The 20,000-nt window shown below is 33.9% G+C and overlaps 2 protein-coding genes across 4 annotated transcripts in view; one reads left to right on the top strand and one right to left on the bottom strand.

Annotated features, from left to right (window-relative positions):
* The window catches only part of LOC137618680 (pro-epidermal growth factor-like), a 570,433-nt gene that overhangs the window by 308,042 nt on the left and 242,391 nt on the right, over positions 1-20,000 (bottom strand). The window lies entirely within an intron of this gene.
* Positions 11,683-20,000, top strand: part of LOC137618598 (uncharacterized) — a 12,474-nt gene continuing 4,156 nt past the window's right edge. Inside the window, exons 1-2 of the mRNA XM_068348711.1 lie at positions 11,683-11,945; positions 13,766-13,816. Coding sequence (XP_068204812.1) covers positions 11,816-11,945; positions 13,766-13,816 — 181 coding nt within the window. The 5' untranslated portion in view covers positions 11,683-11,815. The remainder of the gene's footprint in view (positions 11,946-13,765; positions 13,817-20,000) is intronic.

The following is a 20,000-nucleotide window of genomic DNA, read 5'->3' on the forward strand; positions in this document are numbered from 1 at the left end:
CCAGGTAATGACTTGACTTTAATTATACTATAATCAGTTACTTCAAGCATAATATTTTTTTTACTAATAAATTAGTGTAGCCTATGGTATAAATTTATCTGCTAATTAGAAAATTCCTAAAGGTTTTCTTTATTTCATGGGTTTTATTATGTTAAATAATATACAATATAGTAACTGGAACACATCAGTTTATAACGTTCATTGCTCAGATTAATAGTTTAACTGCACATCAACTTACCAGTTTTTGCTAAAGAAATTATTCCAGATATTTCGTCACGTACGAAAGACTTGATCTCCTGATGGCTTCCTGAGGTGGAAATTGAACAGAGAGAGGTATGATTCATCTCCTCAGGGCCACAGAAAGCAAATTAATAGGGTTAAAAACAGAAAATGCATCAGTGATATTAATCAAGAGAAATGGTCCTAAAATATCTGAGTTTTATTCTAAGTTTTATTATTCTATGAAAAACTCATTTCAATACGAATTGTGTGTTCCCGGTCCTTCCACAGAGTCCCTCATCATATAACCATCTACTCTCGGGGCGTAAAGTGAACAGATAGGGAAATGGTAAGTATATCTTAAGAACTGAAAACAATTTAATAAAAAAAAAAATACCTTGAAAATTGCTTGCAATCACTCCCAGTTTCTGCTTCACATCTGAAAATATGAATAATAATTTTTCAAATGTCTGCATAAACTTTAAAATCTTTATCTTCAAAATTATATCTAAGTCTGAAATTCAAAAAAGATTCTGAGCTATGGTCCATTTATGTATAAATAACATTGAAATATTAGTTCCTTGTGTTTGCAGGTGAATTAACCCTGGATAGGTACGCTCCTCGGACACCCCTTTAAGGGTATACTCGGACGCGCGCGACCCCGACGCCGAAAAAAATTCTTGAAAAATCAGTTTTTGCAGTAACCTCCTTTTTTTTTTTGCCAAAAAAAAAAACTTCAATGAATGCTTAAAACAACTGTAAAGATAAATACTACTCATCTGCAGAAAAACTATTTATTATAAATATTTTTAAAAATTAGGTAGAAAAAAAAGACCTTACATAAAAATTCATAAAAAAAAAGTTTATACATATATACACAAATCCTTTTAGGAATTGATTCTTGAATGTTTAGGACACATCTTGATGTATTTTGGATGAAGTCAGACCCATGGAGGTGAAGATCTGAAATGAGAAAAAATGGGTAACTTTTTTTAGCCAAAAAAAATTTGTCCAAATTTCATGAATTTTTTTGGGTACCCAAATGAAATAGGAAGTGGCTAATTTTTTTAGGGAATAAACATATGTTATCCTAAAATAGAAATATGTAAAAAAATCTTCATTATTTTGTAAATTACATTTATATCAGGGGCCATATCTAAAGGTTATTTTTTGAGTACTTAGAAATTTCGTAAAACAATACATATATTTAATATATAATATGATATTTATGCAGGTAAAAATATACCAAAATATCACAAATTCTATAGGGAACAAGAATATATATAGATAGGGCAACTTACGCTTCGGATATGTCCACAAAATGGCCGCCAACCACACTGACTCAGACTCCCTAATCTGCCACTTGAAATGTAGGAAGGGTATGTCAATTTCAAGGTGTTATTTACTAATCTAATTATTCTTGGATATGCATAAAAATTGTATGGTGGGTTGCTGGATAATTGTCGATTATTTTACGACTGTAAAATTAAAATTCTGACCCCAAAATGTTTTTTGAAGGGAAATAAAATTGAAAAAAAAAATGTAAAACAATATAATATTTTAGCTAAAAAAATTTGATGATATTCAATCAAAAAAGAAGTAAACTAAATTTTCCGACAAATAAACATCTAGAGGAATCATTACTCTGTGATAGTTCCTTAGTACGTAGAAATTTTGAAAGAAATGGGAAAAAACGAAAAAGTGGCAATCGCAGGAAAATCGAACACATACCTATATATACGCCAAATCTGGCTAAAAAAAAAGATAGGCATGGGTAGCCAGATCATCTAGAAACACTTTCCAACACTATAAAAATACAAGTTTTGCAACACTACTTGCCAATTCCTTACGGTAACATGACTAAGCAAAAAAATGCAAAACAAATAAAAAGGGGCACTCGCGGAAAAATGGCCAACATTCTAATATACGGCATTTCAGAAAAAAAAAATTTCAGCCACGTACTAGGCAAACCATCAAGGCACATTTTCCGACAAATAAACATCTAAATGAATCATTACTCTGTGATAGTTCCTTAGTACGTAGTAATTTTGAAAGAAATGAGAAAAAACGAAAAAATGGCAATCACCGGAAAAACGAACACATACCTATATATACGCCATATCTGGCTAAAAAAAAGATAGGCGTGGGTAGCCAGATCATCTAGAAACACTTTCCAACACTACAAAAATATAAGTTTAGCGACACTACTTGCCAATTCCTTACGGTAACATGACTAAGCAGAAAAATGCAAAACAAATAAAAAGGGGCACTCGCGGAAAAATGGCTAACATTCTAATATACGGCATTTCAGAAAAAAAAATTTCAGCCACGTGCTAGGCAAACCATCAAGGCACATTTTCCGACAAATAAACATCTAAATGAATCATTAATCTGTGATAGTTCCTTAGTACGTAGTAATTTTGAAAGAAATGGGAAAAAACGAAAAAAAGGCAATCACAGGAAAATCGAACATATACCTATATATACGCCATATCTGGCTAAAAAAAAGATAGGCATAGGTAGCCAGATCATCTAGAAACACTTTCCAACACTATAAAACTATAAGTTTTGCGACACTACTGGCCAATTCCTTACGGTAACATGACTAAGCAAAAAAATGCAAAACAAATAAAAAGGGGCACTCGCGGAAAAATGGCCATTCTAATATACGGCATTTCAGAAAAAAAGAATTTCAGCCACGTGCTAGGCAAACCATCAAGGCACATTTTCCGACAAATAAACATATAAATGAATCATTACTCTGTGATAGTTCCTTAGTACGTAGTAATTTTGAAAGAAATGGGAAAAAACGAAAAAATGGCAATCACAGGAAAATCGAACACATACCTATATATACGCCATATCTGGCTAAAAAGAAAAGATAGGCATGGGTAGCCAGATCATCTAGAAACACTTTCCAACACTATGAAAATATAAGTTTTGCGACACTTCTTGCCAAATCCTTACGGTAACATGACTAAGTAAAAAAATGAAAAACAAATAAAAAGGGGCACTCGCAGAAAAATGGCCAACTTTTTATCATACGCATTTCAGAAAAAAAAATTTCAGCCACGTGCTAGGCAAACCATCAAGGCACATTTTCCGACAAATAAACATCTAAATGAGTCATTACTCTGTGATTTATCCTTAGTACGTAGTAATTTTGAAAGAAATGGGAAAAAACCAAAAAAATGGCAATCACAGGAAAATCGAACACATACCTATATATACGCTATATCTGGCTAAAAAAAATAGGCATGGGTAGCCAGATCATCTAGAAACACTTTCCAACACTATAAAAATATAAGTTTTGCGACACTACTTGCCAATTCCTTACGGTAACATGACTAAGCAAAAAAATGCAAAACAAATAAAAAGGGGCACTCGCGGAAAAATGCCCAACATTCTAATATACGGCATCTCAGATAAAAAAAAAAAGACATGCACGTGTTAGCCCAATCATCAAGGCACACTTTCTAACACATAAACATGAAAAAAAAATCAATAATATACGGCAATTCCTTACTACGTAGTAAATTTTTACAAATATTGAAAAAAAAACAGAAATTGGCAACCGCAGTTAAATACCCAATATACCAATAACTATGTCGTATCTGACAAAAACAAAGTCACGCAAGGGTAGCCAGATCATCTAGACACACTTTCCAACACTAAAAAAGTAAAAGTTTTACGACGCTATTTGGCAATATCTTACGGAAAAATGACTTGGCAAAAAAATGAAAAAAAATGAAAAAGGGGCACTCGCGGTAAAATGCCCCACATTCTAATATGAGGCATCTCAGATAAAAAAAAAAAGACATGCACGTGTTAGCCCAACCATCAAGGCACACTTTCTAACACATAAACATGAAAAAAAATCAATACTATACGGCAATTCCTCACTACGTAGTAAATTTTTACAAATATTGAAAAAAAACAGAAATTGGCAACCGCAGTTAAATACCCAATATACCAATAACTACGTCGTATCTGACAAAAACAAAGTCACGCATGGGTAGCCAGATCATCTAGACACACTTTCCAACACTAAAAAAGCAAAAGTTTTACGACACTATCTGGCAATATCTTACGGAAAAATGACTTGGCCAAAAAAATGAAAAAAAATGAAAAAGGGGCACTCGCGGTAAAATAGTCCTCGTGGTGATGAACGACATTTTAATTAAAAAAAAAATCATGCACATGGTAGCCGAACAATCCACCAAGACTTTCCACAACTGATAACCTATAAAAGTTGCACCATTCTACGACAATTTCATAATACGTAATAACTTTGATAATTATGCAAATTACCTTAGAAGGGTAAACTCGGTCGCACTCGACCCCGGCGCGTCTCAGAAATCGGGGAAGGAGTACAGCTACAGCAATGCACATCTGGACACTACTAGAGCGTGTAGGCGAGAAACCTACTGCAGTTCGATCACCCACAAATTCAGTCACGGGGGTGAGTCACGTGAGAAAAACCTCTTTTTTTTTTGACGCTCGGGGTCGCGGACGACCCACCGTACCGTTCCAGGGTTATAATCCGAGACTTACCTGGAATCCTGTGTAGAAGCTCCTCATGTCCTAAGAGGAAAGTAAAGATCAAGTGATAAATCATCTTGAGTGAGGAGAGTAAATCCTAGAGGAAACAATATAAAGATATAATATATATTTGAGTTTGTATATACTTGTCTCTATATTCAACCAATTTTTTTTGTCTAGCAGAAAAAACAATTACTCTTTTAACGACATTCCCAAAAAGATCATTGCGTAGGAGGACTTGAATCTATGTATGTTTTCAAGAAAAATGCCATCGTTCCCTTTCTTTTCTTCTTCAATTTAGGTATGTTAATAATGGCATCATGTCATTATCAAGTAAACTGTAAGAAGAGATTCTAACTCACCTATCAGCTTGTTCATAATTTCTTCTTGTTTCTGCTGAGCTATTTCGCATCCTTAAAGAAAAGGGAAATAACTGGATTGCTTTCTTACTATTTTACTCAATCAGATTAAACTGTGACTAAACGAGACAAATGATAGGAGGCTCTTTAAACGGGATATGTGATGAAGAAGTAAACTTTAGTGGTTCAGAAAAAGGTTATCAAAATCTCTTGATAGTTACCCACATGAAAGACATATAATAAACTTAAATGGAATTGGTAATCATATAATCATATATATATATATATATGTGTGTGTGTGTGTGTGTGTGTGTATAAGTAGATTTATTACAGTTCCATAACCTAAAATGAAAGTAGCAAAATCACATCATTACCTACACTAGATAACCATTGTTAATGAGGGTCACGTTGCTCAGATGCGTGATTGGTTCCATTGTCCAAGAGTTCTTCAAGTGGATGATTGATAAGCCAGGGAATGTGCCAAGGCTAAGAAGTTCTGTTATTATCTCAAGGTCTCATGGTGAATAAGATTATGTTTGGGATCACTCATAGGAAAGGTCACATGAAGATGAGGCTTGTTTATTACCATTTGAAGGATACCTGCTTCATTGTTACATTAGTTTAGATGTTGATTGATAATGTAGTTTATGTAATAAATATAACATGATAAAAAAAGACTGTGATAACAAAGCAATTGAATTAAGGATATGCAGGAGGCCTATCATCTTTGGAAGGGCAACAGATCAGATTTGACCTGGAATAACAACACTCAGCTTAGAGCTTTTGCTCAGAGAGTTTATGCTTCAACTGAAAGGGAATGCAATTTTACCATAAAAGAAACCTTTTCTGGTATAACTCAGAAACATAAATGGTGGTCAACCTTTAAATATGCACTATCTGGTGTAGATGCAACAGTTCCTCCTTTACTTAAAGGTGATTGCTCAATCACTCACTGTCCAAAGGAAAAAGCAACCTTTTTAGCTGATGTTTTTGACAGTAAACAGAGTAATGAAAAACTTGAACCGCCTCATTCCTGTTTTCCTGAGGCTAAACTACCTCTGTTGATGGATCTTGATGCTTTTGGAGGCGTAGATCCAAAAGGTATTTTTCCTTTGTTTTTTATAAAGAATGCAAATTTCTTTGCTCTAAAGTTATCTGTTATTTTGCTAAGGTTAGCAGGAAGAGGAGCTTTTAGCACTTGTTGGAGAATTGGTAATGTTACTCCTCTATGTGAATGTGTTTGTGGTAGCTCAAGTCCAACAGATTTAGTCCAATTTCCATAACTCTCATATTGTTTAAATTTTTCGAACGTCTTTTGGCAAAATATCTTAATAGGTTTGCTCAAGGCAATAATCTGTTGCCTAGTTTGCAATTTGGTTTTTGTAAAGGCCTTGGAGCATGCGATGCCCTTCCTACAATCTCCAATGCTGTACAGAAATCCCTTGCTTGTGGTCAGGAAGTTCGTATGATTGGCCTTGATTTTAGTGCTACCTTTGACCTTGTTAATCATGAGGCCCTTGTTGCCAAACTCAAACAGTAGGGAGAGGGTGAGTCATTTCTTAGCATTATTACTGATTTTTTAAGTAATAGATCTCAAAGAGTGGTTCTTGATGGGCACCATAGTGAATAAAGGAATGTGATATCCGGTGTTCCACAGGGTAGTGTTCTTGGCGCGTTACTTTTCATTCTATATACACATGACATGTGGTTTGGCCTAGAAAATAAGCTTGTTGCAAATGCAGATGATGCTACTCTCTTTGCATCAATTCCACCTCCTGTATGTAGATCTGGGGTTGCCGAATCCCCTAATAGAGATCTAGCTAAAATTAATACATAGAGCAGATTATGGGGTATGAAATTGAATCCTAAAAATACTCAAAGTATGATTGTAAGTATGTCAAGGACAGTGACTCCTCAACATCTGGATCTCAGTATTGATGATGTTTCTTTAACTTTGTATAACTTTTAAAATATTGATAGGGATTTTCGACAGCAAATTTACTTTTGAGGAATACATTATGTCTGTGTCTTCATCAATTGCACAAAAAACTGGCATATTCAGAGAATGTTTCAAGATTGTCGGTGATCAATCTACTCCGAAAAGTGTTTTAATTCTTCATTTCTACCTTATTTCGAGTATTGTTCTCCTGTCTCCTGTCAGCTGCTGATTCTCATCTTAATTTGTTGGACAAGAAATTGCGGTCCATCAAATTTCATATTCCTGATCTAGATAGTAATCTTTGGCACCGTCGTTCAATTAGTTCATTATGCATGTTGCATAAGATTTTTCATAACTCTGACCATCCTTTACGTTCAGATCTCCCTGGTCAATTCTATCCTGTTCGTAACACTAGGCAGGCAGTTAATTCTAATAGCCAGGCCTTCTCCATCTTGAGGCTCAATACTACACAGTATTCTAGAAGTTTTATTCCAGCTGTGATCAAGTTCTGGAATGATCTTCCTAATCGAGTAGTTGAATCAGTAGCACTTCAAAAGTTCAGAGTTGAAGAAAATGTTTTTACGTTGAACATTCTGACATAAGTCTTTTTATAGTTTATATATGACTTATCTGTTTTAACGTTGTTACTGTTTTTAGAATGATTTATTGTTAATTTGTTCTCATCATTTATTTATTTCCTTACTTCATTTTCTCACTGGGCTATTTTTTCCTTGTTGGAGCCCTTAGGCTTATAGCATAATACTTTTCCAGCTAGGGTTGTAGCTTGGCTAATAATAATAATAATAATAATAATAATAATAATAATAATAATAATAATAATAATAATGGTGTCTATGATCTACTAAAATACTTTCATTTATATATCATAAACATGTTTTCAAAATACTCAATTTATTATTGTTTGTATCATCATTACCACTACTATCAAAACCTACTATTTTAGGTAGTAGGTTGGCCAGGGACCAACCACCTGTTGAGGTACTACCACTAGAGAGTTATGGGGTCCTTTGACTGGCCTGACAGTACTACATTGGATCCTTCTCTCTGGTTACGCTTCACTTTCCCTTTGCCTACACATACACCGAATAGTCTGGCATATTCTTTACAGATTCTCCTCTTTCCTCATACTCCTGACAACACTGAGATTACCAAACATTTATTCTTCACCCAAGGGATTAACTACTGCACTGTGATTGTTTAGTGGCTACTATCCTCTTGGTAAGGGTAGAAGAGACTTTTTAGTTATGGTAAGCAGCTTTTCTAAGAGGACACTCCAAAATCAAACCATTGTTCCCTAGTCTTGGGTAATGCCATAGCCTCCGTACCATGGTCTTCCATTTTCTTGGATTATTGTTCTCTTGCTTGATGGTGCACTTAGGCACACTATTCTATCAAATTTCTCTTCCTCTTGTGTTATTAATCTTGTAACTCCCATCACCTTTAACACCAAACTCTAGAATTTGTTTAATGAATTCCATATCTAAAATATAAACTTTCATCCTGCCAAAGTCTCACTCTTTCTTTTGTTATTGATTTTCTTTAGATCCGGGATAAATAGCACCAAACACACACACACACACACACACATATATATATATATATATATATATATATATATATATATATATATATATATATATATATATATATATATATATATATATATATATACATATATATATATATATATATATATATATATATATATACGTGTGTGTACGCACGTGTCTGTATACATCTATAGTTTGTGTTTGTAACTTAATTTGAATTTGGGGTGAAGTGCCAATAGAGTTGAAGATATATATTGGTATAATAAAAGAGAGAGAGAGAGAGAGAGAGAGAGAGAGAGAGAGAGAGAGAGAGAGAGAGAGAGAGATCAATGAAATCTGTGAGGACCATTTAGAACAAAGGATTAGGCGTCTTAATCTTGGAGATAAGCAGCATAAGAAGTGTTCACCAATGTTATCTGTCTGGGTGGTAAGACTTTCATGTTGCTTATCAACTCATTGACCAATGTCATCTGGAGAGTCATTATAATATTGTTGCTGCTGTTGCTACCAAAGTGATAACTGATAATGGTTTGTTGCGTAAACAGCCACCCTTTTCCCATGCCCTCTCTAGCTTCACTTCCCCTAAGTTGCCTGAATGCTGAAGTTCCCTACAGGTATCTGGGATGGATGACATAGGAGGCTTCACTTCCCCTTAATTGCCATAATACTGAGGCTTCAAAGTTTATATTAGTCTGTGTTTTGATATCCATCTGCTATGTGATCAGAAGCCTTTGAAATTACTACTTCCTAAACTGTCAATGAATTTTTATAAATAGATTTGAATCTCAATTTGGTATGCGCCTTTTCCTTTTATTCAATAATACCACTCTGTTATCGATTAGTGCAAACGACGTCATAACCTCCCCTAAGATTTAATCACCTCTTGGGATCTTTGGCAAGGAGGATTTTAAGCGCAGACTATTTGGTCTCAACAAATTCAACTTACACCATCACACTCCTCTTATGCCTATTTATATAAAGGGCCTTGGTTATATTTCATCATTCATCACTTTCCTGAGCTTTTAAATCAATACTTCTCTATCTATCATCTCCTATATCACGCTTTAGTCCTCAGCCATGTAGATCTGGGTCTTATACTGCCATGTGGAGGCCAGATAAAAGTTTGGTAAACTAATATCTTTTGGGGAGTACGAAGAGCATGCCCAAACCATCTCAATCTACCCCTCACCCTGATCTCTTCCATAAAAACCTTCACTTTATTTATGAACTTCTGAATTTACAGTATTGGAATTGCCTAATTAAGGTCATTCCTCAATCTAGTCATAAGTGGAATAAAACCATCCAGGTTGACATAAGTCACTCCTCATTGTTTATATATGAGAGATCTATTTGGATGTTGTTACTGATCTTGAAATAGTTTATATTTCTTTATGACTTCTCATGTGGTTTATTTACTTCTTTATTTCCTTTCCTCATTTGGCTATTCCCCTGTTAGCATCCTGCTTTTCATCTGATTTTGTAGATTGGATGATACACACACACACACCCATATATATATATATATATATATATATATATATATATATATATATATATATATATATATACATAAATGTATATATATATGTATATATATATATATATATATATATATATATATATATATATATATATATATATATATATATATATATATATATATATATATATATATATATATATATATATATATATATATATATATATATATATATATATATATATATATATATATATATATATATATATATATATATATATATATATATATACATATATATGTATATATGTATATATATATATATATATATATATATATATATATATATATATATATATATATATATATATATATATATATATATATATATATATATATATATACCTACACACATATACTGTATATATATATATATATATATATATATATATATATATATATATATATATATATATATATATATATACATACACACACACACATATATATATATATATATATATATATATATATATATATATATATATATATATATATACATATATATATATACATATGGTTGGTTTCGACCTGGCCTTTCAGTAGAAAGGGCCAGCATTCGATCCCAAGTATGGGGTAGAAATTTATTCCTATTTGAACACGATGTTGTGTTGATATTTATCCATATATATATATATATATATAAATATATATATATATATATATATATATATATATATATATATATATGTATATATATATATATATATATATATATATATATATATATATATATTTATATTTATATTTACATATCTGTGTATATTTATAAACATACATCATCGCAATAGTGTATATTACTATTGTGTGAGCGTGTAGTTAGGTTGTAACTGAGAGGCGAGGTGTATGCAATTAATTTATTTCAACAGGCAGCAGGCTTATATACAAGACTTTTAGTGGAAGAAGGTCACACAAATTCTAACAGATAAATTAATGAAATGACTGGCTGTCAGTGATGCGCAGAGAGAGATATACAATAAAGAAGAAAAACCCGTTACAATGTACGAGTGTGTGTGAAACACTATAATGGTTATTTTATAAAGGTAATTTTAATTATATTCATTGAAGAATAAAATACTACTACTACTACTACTACTACTACTACTACTACTACTACTACTAATAATAATAATAATAATAATGATAATAATAATAATAATAATAATAATAATAATAATAATAATGATAATAGTAATAATAATGATAGTGATGAATAAAATAATTAAGATTTGTTTATCAATACTTTTAATATCAATAGTAATAAATTGTTTATCTTAGAAAATTTCAAGTTTATTATATTTTATTTAGATAATTATAATTATCATTAATATACAGATCATACAGTTTTCCCTCATAAATCTAAATTTGGGTAGCAACGAAGCAGCTGTCCTTCAAAGAGATGTTTATCTTGCTGATGCAGTCCAGTAGTCACAAGCCTCTAGTCACATGAAATAACAGAACCCACGCCGCACATTCCCCCGGCTTATCAGTCATCCACTTGAACTCTGATTTGATCAAGGTTCTTGAACAGTGAACCCAGTCACGCATCTGAACAATGTGTCCTCCTTAGGAATTGGGTATATAAAGAGTCAGAGATACAGAAGAGAGCCGGTTAAGTGTGTCAATCCAGAATAAAAACACAAGGATGAAAACACTCGTTCTCCTACTCTTGTCAGTGGTGAATTTGATCCACTGTCAGGATATCGAACAGATGATAGTGTTTACCTTACAAGGAGTCCTGGAGAAGTTGGAAGGCGTCAGTGACAAACTGAAAGGTAAGTTCATCATTCCTGCTTAAGGTGACAGTTCTTGGACCCTCCGTATCATCTGGGTATTTTCATATCACAAAATCCAACTTCTTCATTTGTCATAGTTGGAGAGAATGGATTTATATCATTTATTATTTTGCCAATGAGCAAAAGAAACCCATTTTCTACTGAACTAAGTCTTTCTTCTTCATTGACTCTGCCTCTATATTGGTTTTCTGTGTCCCTGTCTTGCACCTTTGAAGACTTCTTTGTGGTTTTCTTCTTTTGTCTGTTATTTAAATTGTATGATTGTATAGTTGACAGACACAATCCTTATCTGATGATGGACATACCATACCAAGGATGATGTCTGGTTCAGTGATGATTTTAGAGGTGTTAATTGGGAGAACCAAGAAGCCTACCTTCTTAAAAAAAAGACGTAATCATATTTTACTTCAAAATTTTATGATCCTAATGGAAAGTAATATATTTTGACCATTAAAAGTACCCTCAGAAATTATGGAAAAAAATGATGAAGTTCAAATTAAAATTTGTCTTCTTTATTGTAGGATAAGAAATTCTTTCGTTTTGTGAGATGGATCTGCCAATTACAGCACAAAGAATAGCAAGCAGAGCAATAAGTAACTCTACTTGCTTCATTTAGGTTTTCATAAAGATAAGTTAACTTGTACCGCTTTTTATGCTCAAACCCTTACCGTTTCCTCTATTGTGCTGAGATTCCGTTATTTTCATCATAATTTTGATGATGCTTTTAATTGTACTTACCCTGAAACTTTTGCTCTCCATAGTTCAACATATCAGTCTTTAGTTTATTGCCAGTAAAGGTTTCGGCCAAATAGTTGATTGGTGAAGTTTACATTATCTCAAAGGTTAACTTTGCTTAGTCTTTGTACGTTTTGAATTTCCCTTTGCCTGTACCTTTGTGTTCACAAACTATGTCATGTACTACATACATAATGTTTACATATGATTAGAACAGTTGTCTCTCTCTTCCAAAATGTTAGATAACTCAGAATATAACACCAGATTATCACTGATGCAGTGATTGAATTATTGAATAATCTTCCTGATCAAAATATATATTTCAGGTATCTCTGGGCCCTTGAATTAGTGCATATGCTCTCAGAATACATATTGTACTTGGCAATAAACTATTTATTGAAAAATAAATCGATTTTACCGTTATTTCTACATATCACTTTAATCTTAGCTCTTCAATTTTGTGTGCTTCCCTTGTAGTCTGAGTTGACCAGCGATCACTATGCATTATATTACTTATGAGGGGCAGAGGAATGAGCAGGACAAAATTCTGGAGAACATTCATAGGTTATGGGGTCAACACCCAGGTCCCAAATTCACCCAAGCTAGAAAAAGGGAAAGAAGGACATTATATAGATGATAATTACTCAGCATTCAGACTCCCACATCACCACATCACACACATTCATAAGGACATTGAGGTTTTAATCACTAGTTTAAAAGTTGATTTCATATTTGTGAAGCTCAGTCATATACACATATAATGTGCAACCGTCTGCACATTAGCATTCTTTTGTTTTACATTGATGCAATACAAGATTCTTATCTATGTGTCTGCCAGTATCAGAAATATCTTATGGTTTCTTTCACCCCAGATATCTAATCGGTATTGAACTTCCGTTAACTTTTTCAGCACATTTTCTACTCAAAGAGCTTCCCTCCTCCCTGGCCTTTTACTCGTTAGTTTTGTAACATTCTATCTCTCATGGGTTAGTTCAATATATAATATATTTCTCATTGAATAAAGTAATGGAAAATTAATCATACAATGTCCCACTTACTTTCAGGGTATGAAGCAGTTGAGCAGAAACAAGATGAAATTATGAACAAGCTGATGGGTGAGTTTGAATCTCTTGTTGAAGGTTACTTGGCAAAGACACACTATTAGAGGAGCAGCCAAAGTTTGATTTTGACTAGAATCATTCATTTGGTGATAAAAGCATGAAATTTGGTGTGAATGTGCTATTTAGGTCATGTTTTAAGAAAAAAGTGCTACCCATCAAGAATTCCAAGATGGCGGCCATTATATCCAAGATGGCCGCCAGTTAATGGAAAAACAATGTTAAACTATAAAAGCGCTCAATGTTTCACATCTTGGTGCAAAATTATTGATATATTTGCCTTCTTTGGTGCATCTCTTGTGAATAAGGTAGATTTCCTGCACAAATAAATACTATTTATACCCTTACAGCATCAAGAAGCATTAATAAACAGTCATAAATACCATTGCTTTCTGCCTATAAGTCCTCAGTTGATAAATAGAGTAGAAGATTAATAAATGTTAGTAAAAATTATAAATTAATAAAGTATAATAATAATAAATAGTAGATAAATAATTCATTGTTGCCCCTTAAAAGGACTGCTAATGCCGGGGTGGTAAAAAGGATGAGCTCTTTTTATCTAAAAAATACCCCAACGGCTTGCGAACCACAAACGTCACTAAGACTCGGCAAGCCCACCAGATTACAGCATGCATCTTGTACAAACTTTTGAAGAAAGCCTACAGCAAATACCTTGAAGAACACACAGACGATGAGGACAAAGCCATCACATTGGAAGAATGGTGTGATGCACAAAAGAATAAGAGCCCACAGTTTAAGTTTTGGTTCTTGATTCTCAACATGGAGCTGACCATTTTCACACTTATACGAGCGTTTAGAGAAGCAAACTTTAACCTCTATCGTGAATCACTGTCAGAACTGATGCCATACTTCTTTGCAAACAACAATGTTAATTATGCACGATGGGGTTCAGTTCATTTTCGTGATATGCTAAGCCTAGAGAGGCAACACCTAGAGGATGCCAGAGAATCCTATGAGGGGAATTTCATTGTTCACAAATCAGAGAGGAGCTCCTCATCAATGGCTATTGACCAAGCCCATGAACAAAATAATGCACTCATCAATGGAGACAGGGGAGCTATTGGCCTGACAGAGGATCCGTCTGCTCTTCGAAGATGGATGGTTGCTGGACCAGAAATAAGCCGATTGGTATCAAATTACGAAACAGCATCCGGGAGTAAAGATGTAAAGAACTCAAGTCGTCACCATGATCAGTCGCCAAGTACTCAGAAGACGTTCCTGGAAAAAGTACACAAACTCACACTAGTGCTAGAGGAAATGGGCAATCCATTTGCAGAAGAGACAGATGATCTTTTAAAGCTGGATACAAATGACATAGTAGATCCTTCTGCTGCTCAACTAGTTGCAATGCATCATGAGAGAGGAAAAGAACAGTTCGAAACATTCATGGAGAAGTTGCAGTCTGATAGAGATTTCTTTTACAAGCCAATCAAAAAGAACAATACTGGCTTCTTCAAAACTGGGCCAGAGTCATCCAAAGTATCTGAGACTAAAGTACTTAAGGAAGACTGTCAACCGTTTTCTCGACTGTTTATCTCCTGTCAAACAAGAGGATGTGACCTACAAAATTTTTTCAGACATGAGAACCAGCCTTACCCTCCTTCACTCAGCAAGAAAGGTAACCCACACGCATGTACTTAAGCTGATTTGGTGGATGTTCTCCAGGTGAAAGTGAGACTACCTGAGTCAAAGCCAGACTCGGATGTCCTCATTGTGGATGGTTTATCACTGGTAAATGCAGTTTGTACCAAAGACATCAAAGACGTTTGAAGAATATGCCACGAAGGACATCCTCCCCAAAATAGAAATGTACAGTAGAAAACACAAGAGAACAGACATCATCTTTGATGTATATCATAAGTCAAGTCTGAAGTCAGAAGCTAGATCAAAAAGAGGAAAAGCTATCAGGAGGAGAGTTACTGAAAAGACTAAAACGCCTACAAACTGGAAGAGTTTCCTCCGCAACAGTGCTAACAAGACAGAGCTCTTCCACTTTCTTGCTGATGCAGTAGCTAAAATGACTACGGAAAATATAGTCATTGTGACGAAGGAAGAAGATGCCCTTACGAGGGCCAGATACACCAACATGAGCCTAGAGGAATTGGCTCCCTGTACACATGAGGAGGCTGACACACATATATTCTTACATGCCTGGCATGTAGCTACGGAAAGTTACAAATCTGTTATGATCGACGCAAACGACACAGACGTCATTGTGATTGCCATATCACAGATGCCTTCTCTCAAAGCAATCGGCCTGGAGCAAATGTGGATTAGATTTGGAAAAGGTAAGCACACTAGATGGATTCCTATTCATGACCCGGTGTCCATCTTAGGATCAGAGAAGACCAACGGGATGCTATTCTTCCATGCCTTTACTGGGTGTGACGTTGTGTCAGGTTTCAATGGCAAAGGGAAAAAGACAACATGGCAGACATGGGATATCTTACATGATGCCTCTGCCACCTTTGCAAAACTTAGCTGCAGACCATCTGAGATTGAGGAGTCTGATCTACATGTTTTGGAGAAATATGTGGTTCTTATGTATGACCGGTCGAGTACATCTTCTGTAGACGAGGCAAGGCTTGATCTCTTTGCGTGAAAGCAGAGGTCATATGACATGATTCCACCAACAAAAAGTGTACTGAAGGAACATGCCAAACGAGCAGCCTACCAAGCAGGTCATATTTAGGGGCAGTGTGTTAATCGTCAGCCAGAACCTCAGTGTCCTTCCAAGTGGAGATGGTCAAAAAACGGTGATGACTGGGAAGTTGTTTGGATAATGCTGGAACCCATTTCCAAGAGCTGCCATGAACTGACAAAGTGTGGATGCAAGACAGAGTGTGGTGGAAGGTGCAAGTGTGTAAAGAATGGACTATTCTGTACTCTACTCTGTAGTTTCCCTTGCCAGAATTCCTAGGAAAAAAATGATGAACAATGAATGGACTTTTGGCCAGAGCAGGTTGAGTATTGTTTGAAATATGGACTCTTAGCAAATGACATCATTTGGTGGCCATCTTGTAAAATGGCTGCCGTATTGGACCCTCAGAATGATTAGTGGTGTTCCCACATCAAACCCAGACAAAGAGAACTCATCAAGTATCTGAGTAAGAACTTTAATGGCACGTAGTACTGAAATATTCTGCCTTAAAAAGGACCATATGGCGGCCATCTTGGAAAATGGCCGCCATATTGGAATTTCAAGTGGCTAGCACTTTTTTTTTCAAAATCTAATGCAAAATAAATAATTATGCCAAATTTCATGCTTGTATCATCAAATGAACGATTGTTTCACTTATCTGCCCCACTATATCATCACCGACATATCTAAATTGATGCCAAGCGAGTTTTATTTGCCGTTTCACTCTTCCTAAATTTTTTTCATCCATTTATTTGTGGTGATTTTCTCTCATTATTTACATAAAATCTGAAAGTCGACAAGACTTAACCTAGCTGACTTCATTACAAGTTATCAATCACTTACCATCCATCCCTAAGAATAAGAAGTAATTTATACGAACACACATATACACACACACCTACATATATATATATATATATATATATATATATATATATATATATATATATATATATATATATATATATATATATATATATATATATGTATATATATATATATATATATATATATATATATATATATATATATATATATATATATATATATATATATATATATATATATATATATATATGTTTATAATTTGATTTCCAGAAAATTACATGCCATGAAATTTCGACTCCTATTTGTATTCATTTAAATGTTTGTGTCAGAGAAGATATTTTTAATTATTTTCTCTTATCAACTTAAATGTCTTTACATCTTTTTTATTGAAAGCCTTTGCCTGGAAAATTCCTTTTAGTCTTCTCCTAACTTACTACACTTCCATTTGAGTTTTAATAATTCCTAGAATAAAGACCAAAAGGAGGAGACTGATCTTCAATTCCTTTTCAGGGTTAAGAAGAACATAGTCAGAAAGCAAAGATTTTGAAGGATCACGTGATTGGCATATGTTAAATCAGTCTTTCGTTATTAGAGTTGAATAAATTTCTCTTTGCTTTAAATAATCTAGCAATACCCTTGAATGACCGTTGGTAGATGGGTTTCACCATCTTTATCAAGACACCTGAAGGTTTGTCTATCAAAGGAATTCATTTTCATTTGCTTGATCCACAGAAGCATTTAGGAGACATTAATTTCTTATCTGTTCTTATACAGCAGGAGAATCCTACCCTCTAAATGACCTTTACAGTTTTTTTTCATCATGTTTATTCTAAAGCATTCAACACTAAATTTCGCATGATGCTCGTTTATTGACAAAGTCACACTACCAAAGGACTTAGAGAACAAGAAAGTCTTTAGTGTCCTCTTGAGAGCCTTAATACATTCAGTTTTCCGGATATCTAGTGGGAGCTTATTGTAAAGTCTTTGGGCCGCATATGTGAAGGCCCTAAATCCTGGGGTACAGACATATATCTAGGTTCTAATAATTTGAAAACATCTGTAACTATTCTTGTGTTGATAGTATTTTTTGACTGCACAATATTTAGCAATTCTCTTGGATATTTTAGATGTCCAGTTCTGATAGCTTGATGGATTATTGCACATATTTCAACTTAATTCTCACTCAAATAAGCAGCCAGTGTAAATCAATTATTGTAAGAGTGAACCTGTCTATGGGTGGGATACCTTTTATGAGTCTTACTCCTCTTTTTATTATATTTTTTAATTTCTTAAGTTTTTAGTAAAATGTAGGAGATGGAGTTCCAGTAGTCAATCCTGGTAATAATACAATTTATCATGATTATATTTACAGGATGTTTATCCAGAAAATTGTTTAGCAAAAACAATGTTTCTAAGGTAATAACCAGCATTTTTTTTTACTATATTACGTATTTGAGCACTGAAAGACAAGTTACAGTCAAAAGATACACCTAGCTCACAGACTTGACTAGAAATCAGGGCTGAGTTGTAATTCATGTCAATTTGAATATCACCCAAATTTCTAACGCTGCTTTTTTTCCAACTACCATATACTCAGTTATATTCTAATTTAGATTAACTGTAGTTGTTTGATTGTCATCCAGTCCTCAACAATGGTAAGAATTCGGTTTAGAGTATTATTAGTGTCTTCTATATTATTTATGGAGTAGCAAAATTGTGTTTCATCCGCAATTAGTTTGAAAGCCACTCCATGCCTTTGTAGTATTTCCGACAGACCAAGAGTATAGATATAAAATGAGATTGGGCCCAGTACACTCACCTGAGGTACCCGTCTCTTTAAAGGTTCATATGATGAATAAGAATTTCTAATTTCCAAACACTGATTTTTGTCAACCAAGTAGTCTTTTATGTATTTAAAAGCTTGATCTTCAATACTGATGGACCGTAGGTCATTTAGTAGCAGTTCATGCACAACTGTATCAAAAGAAGCACTAAGATCAAGTAATGGATAATCCCAGCTGCAGCACTTTTCTTGAATACCAGACTTTTCTTCTCTTCTATGTTTTATATATGGTCTAGGCAACGATTTCTTTGCATCGAAGCATTTACTACTTCATTTCCATCATTGTATGTATTGCCTATCATTATTTTAGGTTCTAGTTTTCAAATTTTCCTTGTCTCAGTGTTAGCAACCATGGTTTGACTCTTGTTTACTGCTTCCTCTCGGATATTTTCGTCAGCAAAGTTTACAACAACTTTTGAAGTTGTCCTCATATTAGGAATTCGAATGTCTTCAAGTCCATGGTCAACTTCATTTCTGCTCTCTGTGTTTTTATTATATGCATTAGTTGATTAATATACCAGTAAATTGTTTTCCTTAACTTTGTCATCATATGACATCTCCTCTTGTTTTGGGTCCATCAGAGTTTGAAGTGCTAGCTTTTAATTGAATCCATAATCAGCGTTAGATTATAAACTTTCTCAGGGAAATCAGTAGTTTGGGCGGAATTTGCTGCGTTTGCAGTGAGTTTTGCAATTCGGTGTTCCATTTCAGGGGTTTTCTCTTCTTATCTGTTTCCATTAAGGTCTTCTATTTTCAATTCTTCATCCATTTTCAATATAGTTGTCTTGGCCATAATTTCTTCATCTACACAGTGTGGACAAATCCATTTCAAGTTTATTACGTCTTCG

Source organism: Palaemon carinicauda, chromosome 25, assembly GCF_036898095.1.
Source record: "Palaemon carinicauda isolate YSFRI2023 chromosome 25, ASM3689809v2, whole genome shotgun sequence".
NCBI classification, from domain to species: Eukaryota; Metazoa; Arthropoda; class Malacostraca; order Decapoda; family Palaemonidae; genus Palaemon; species Palaemon carinicauda.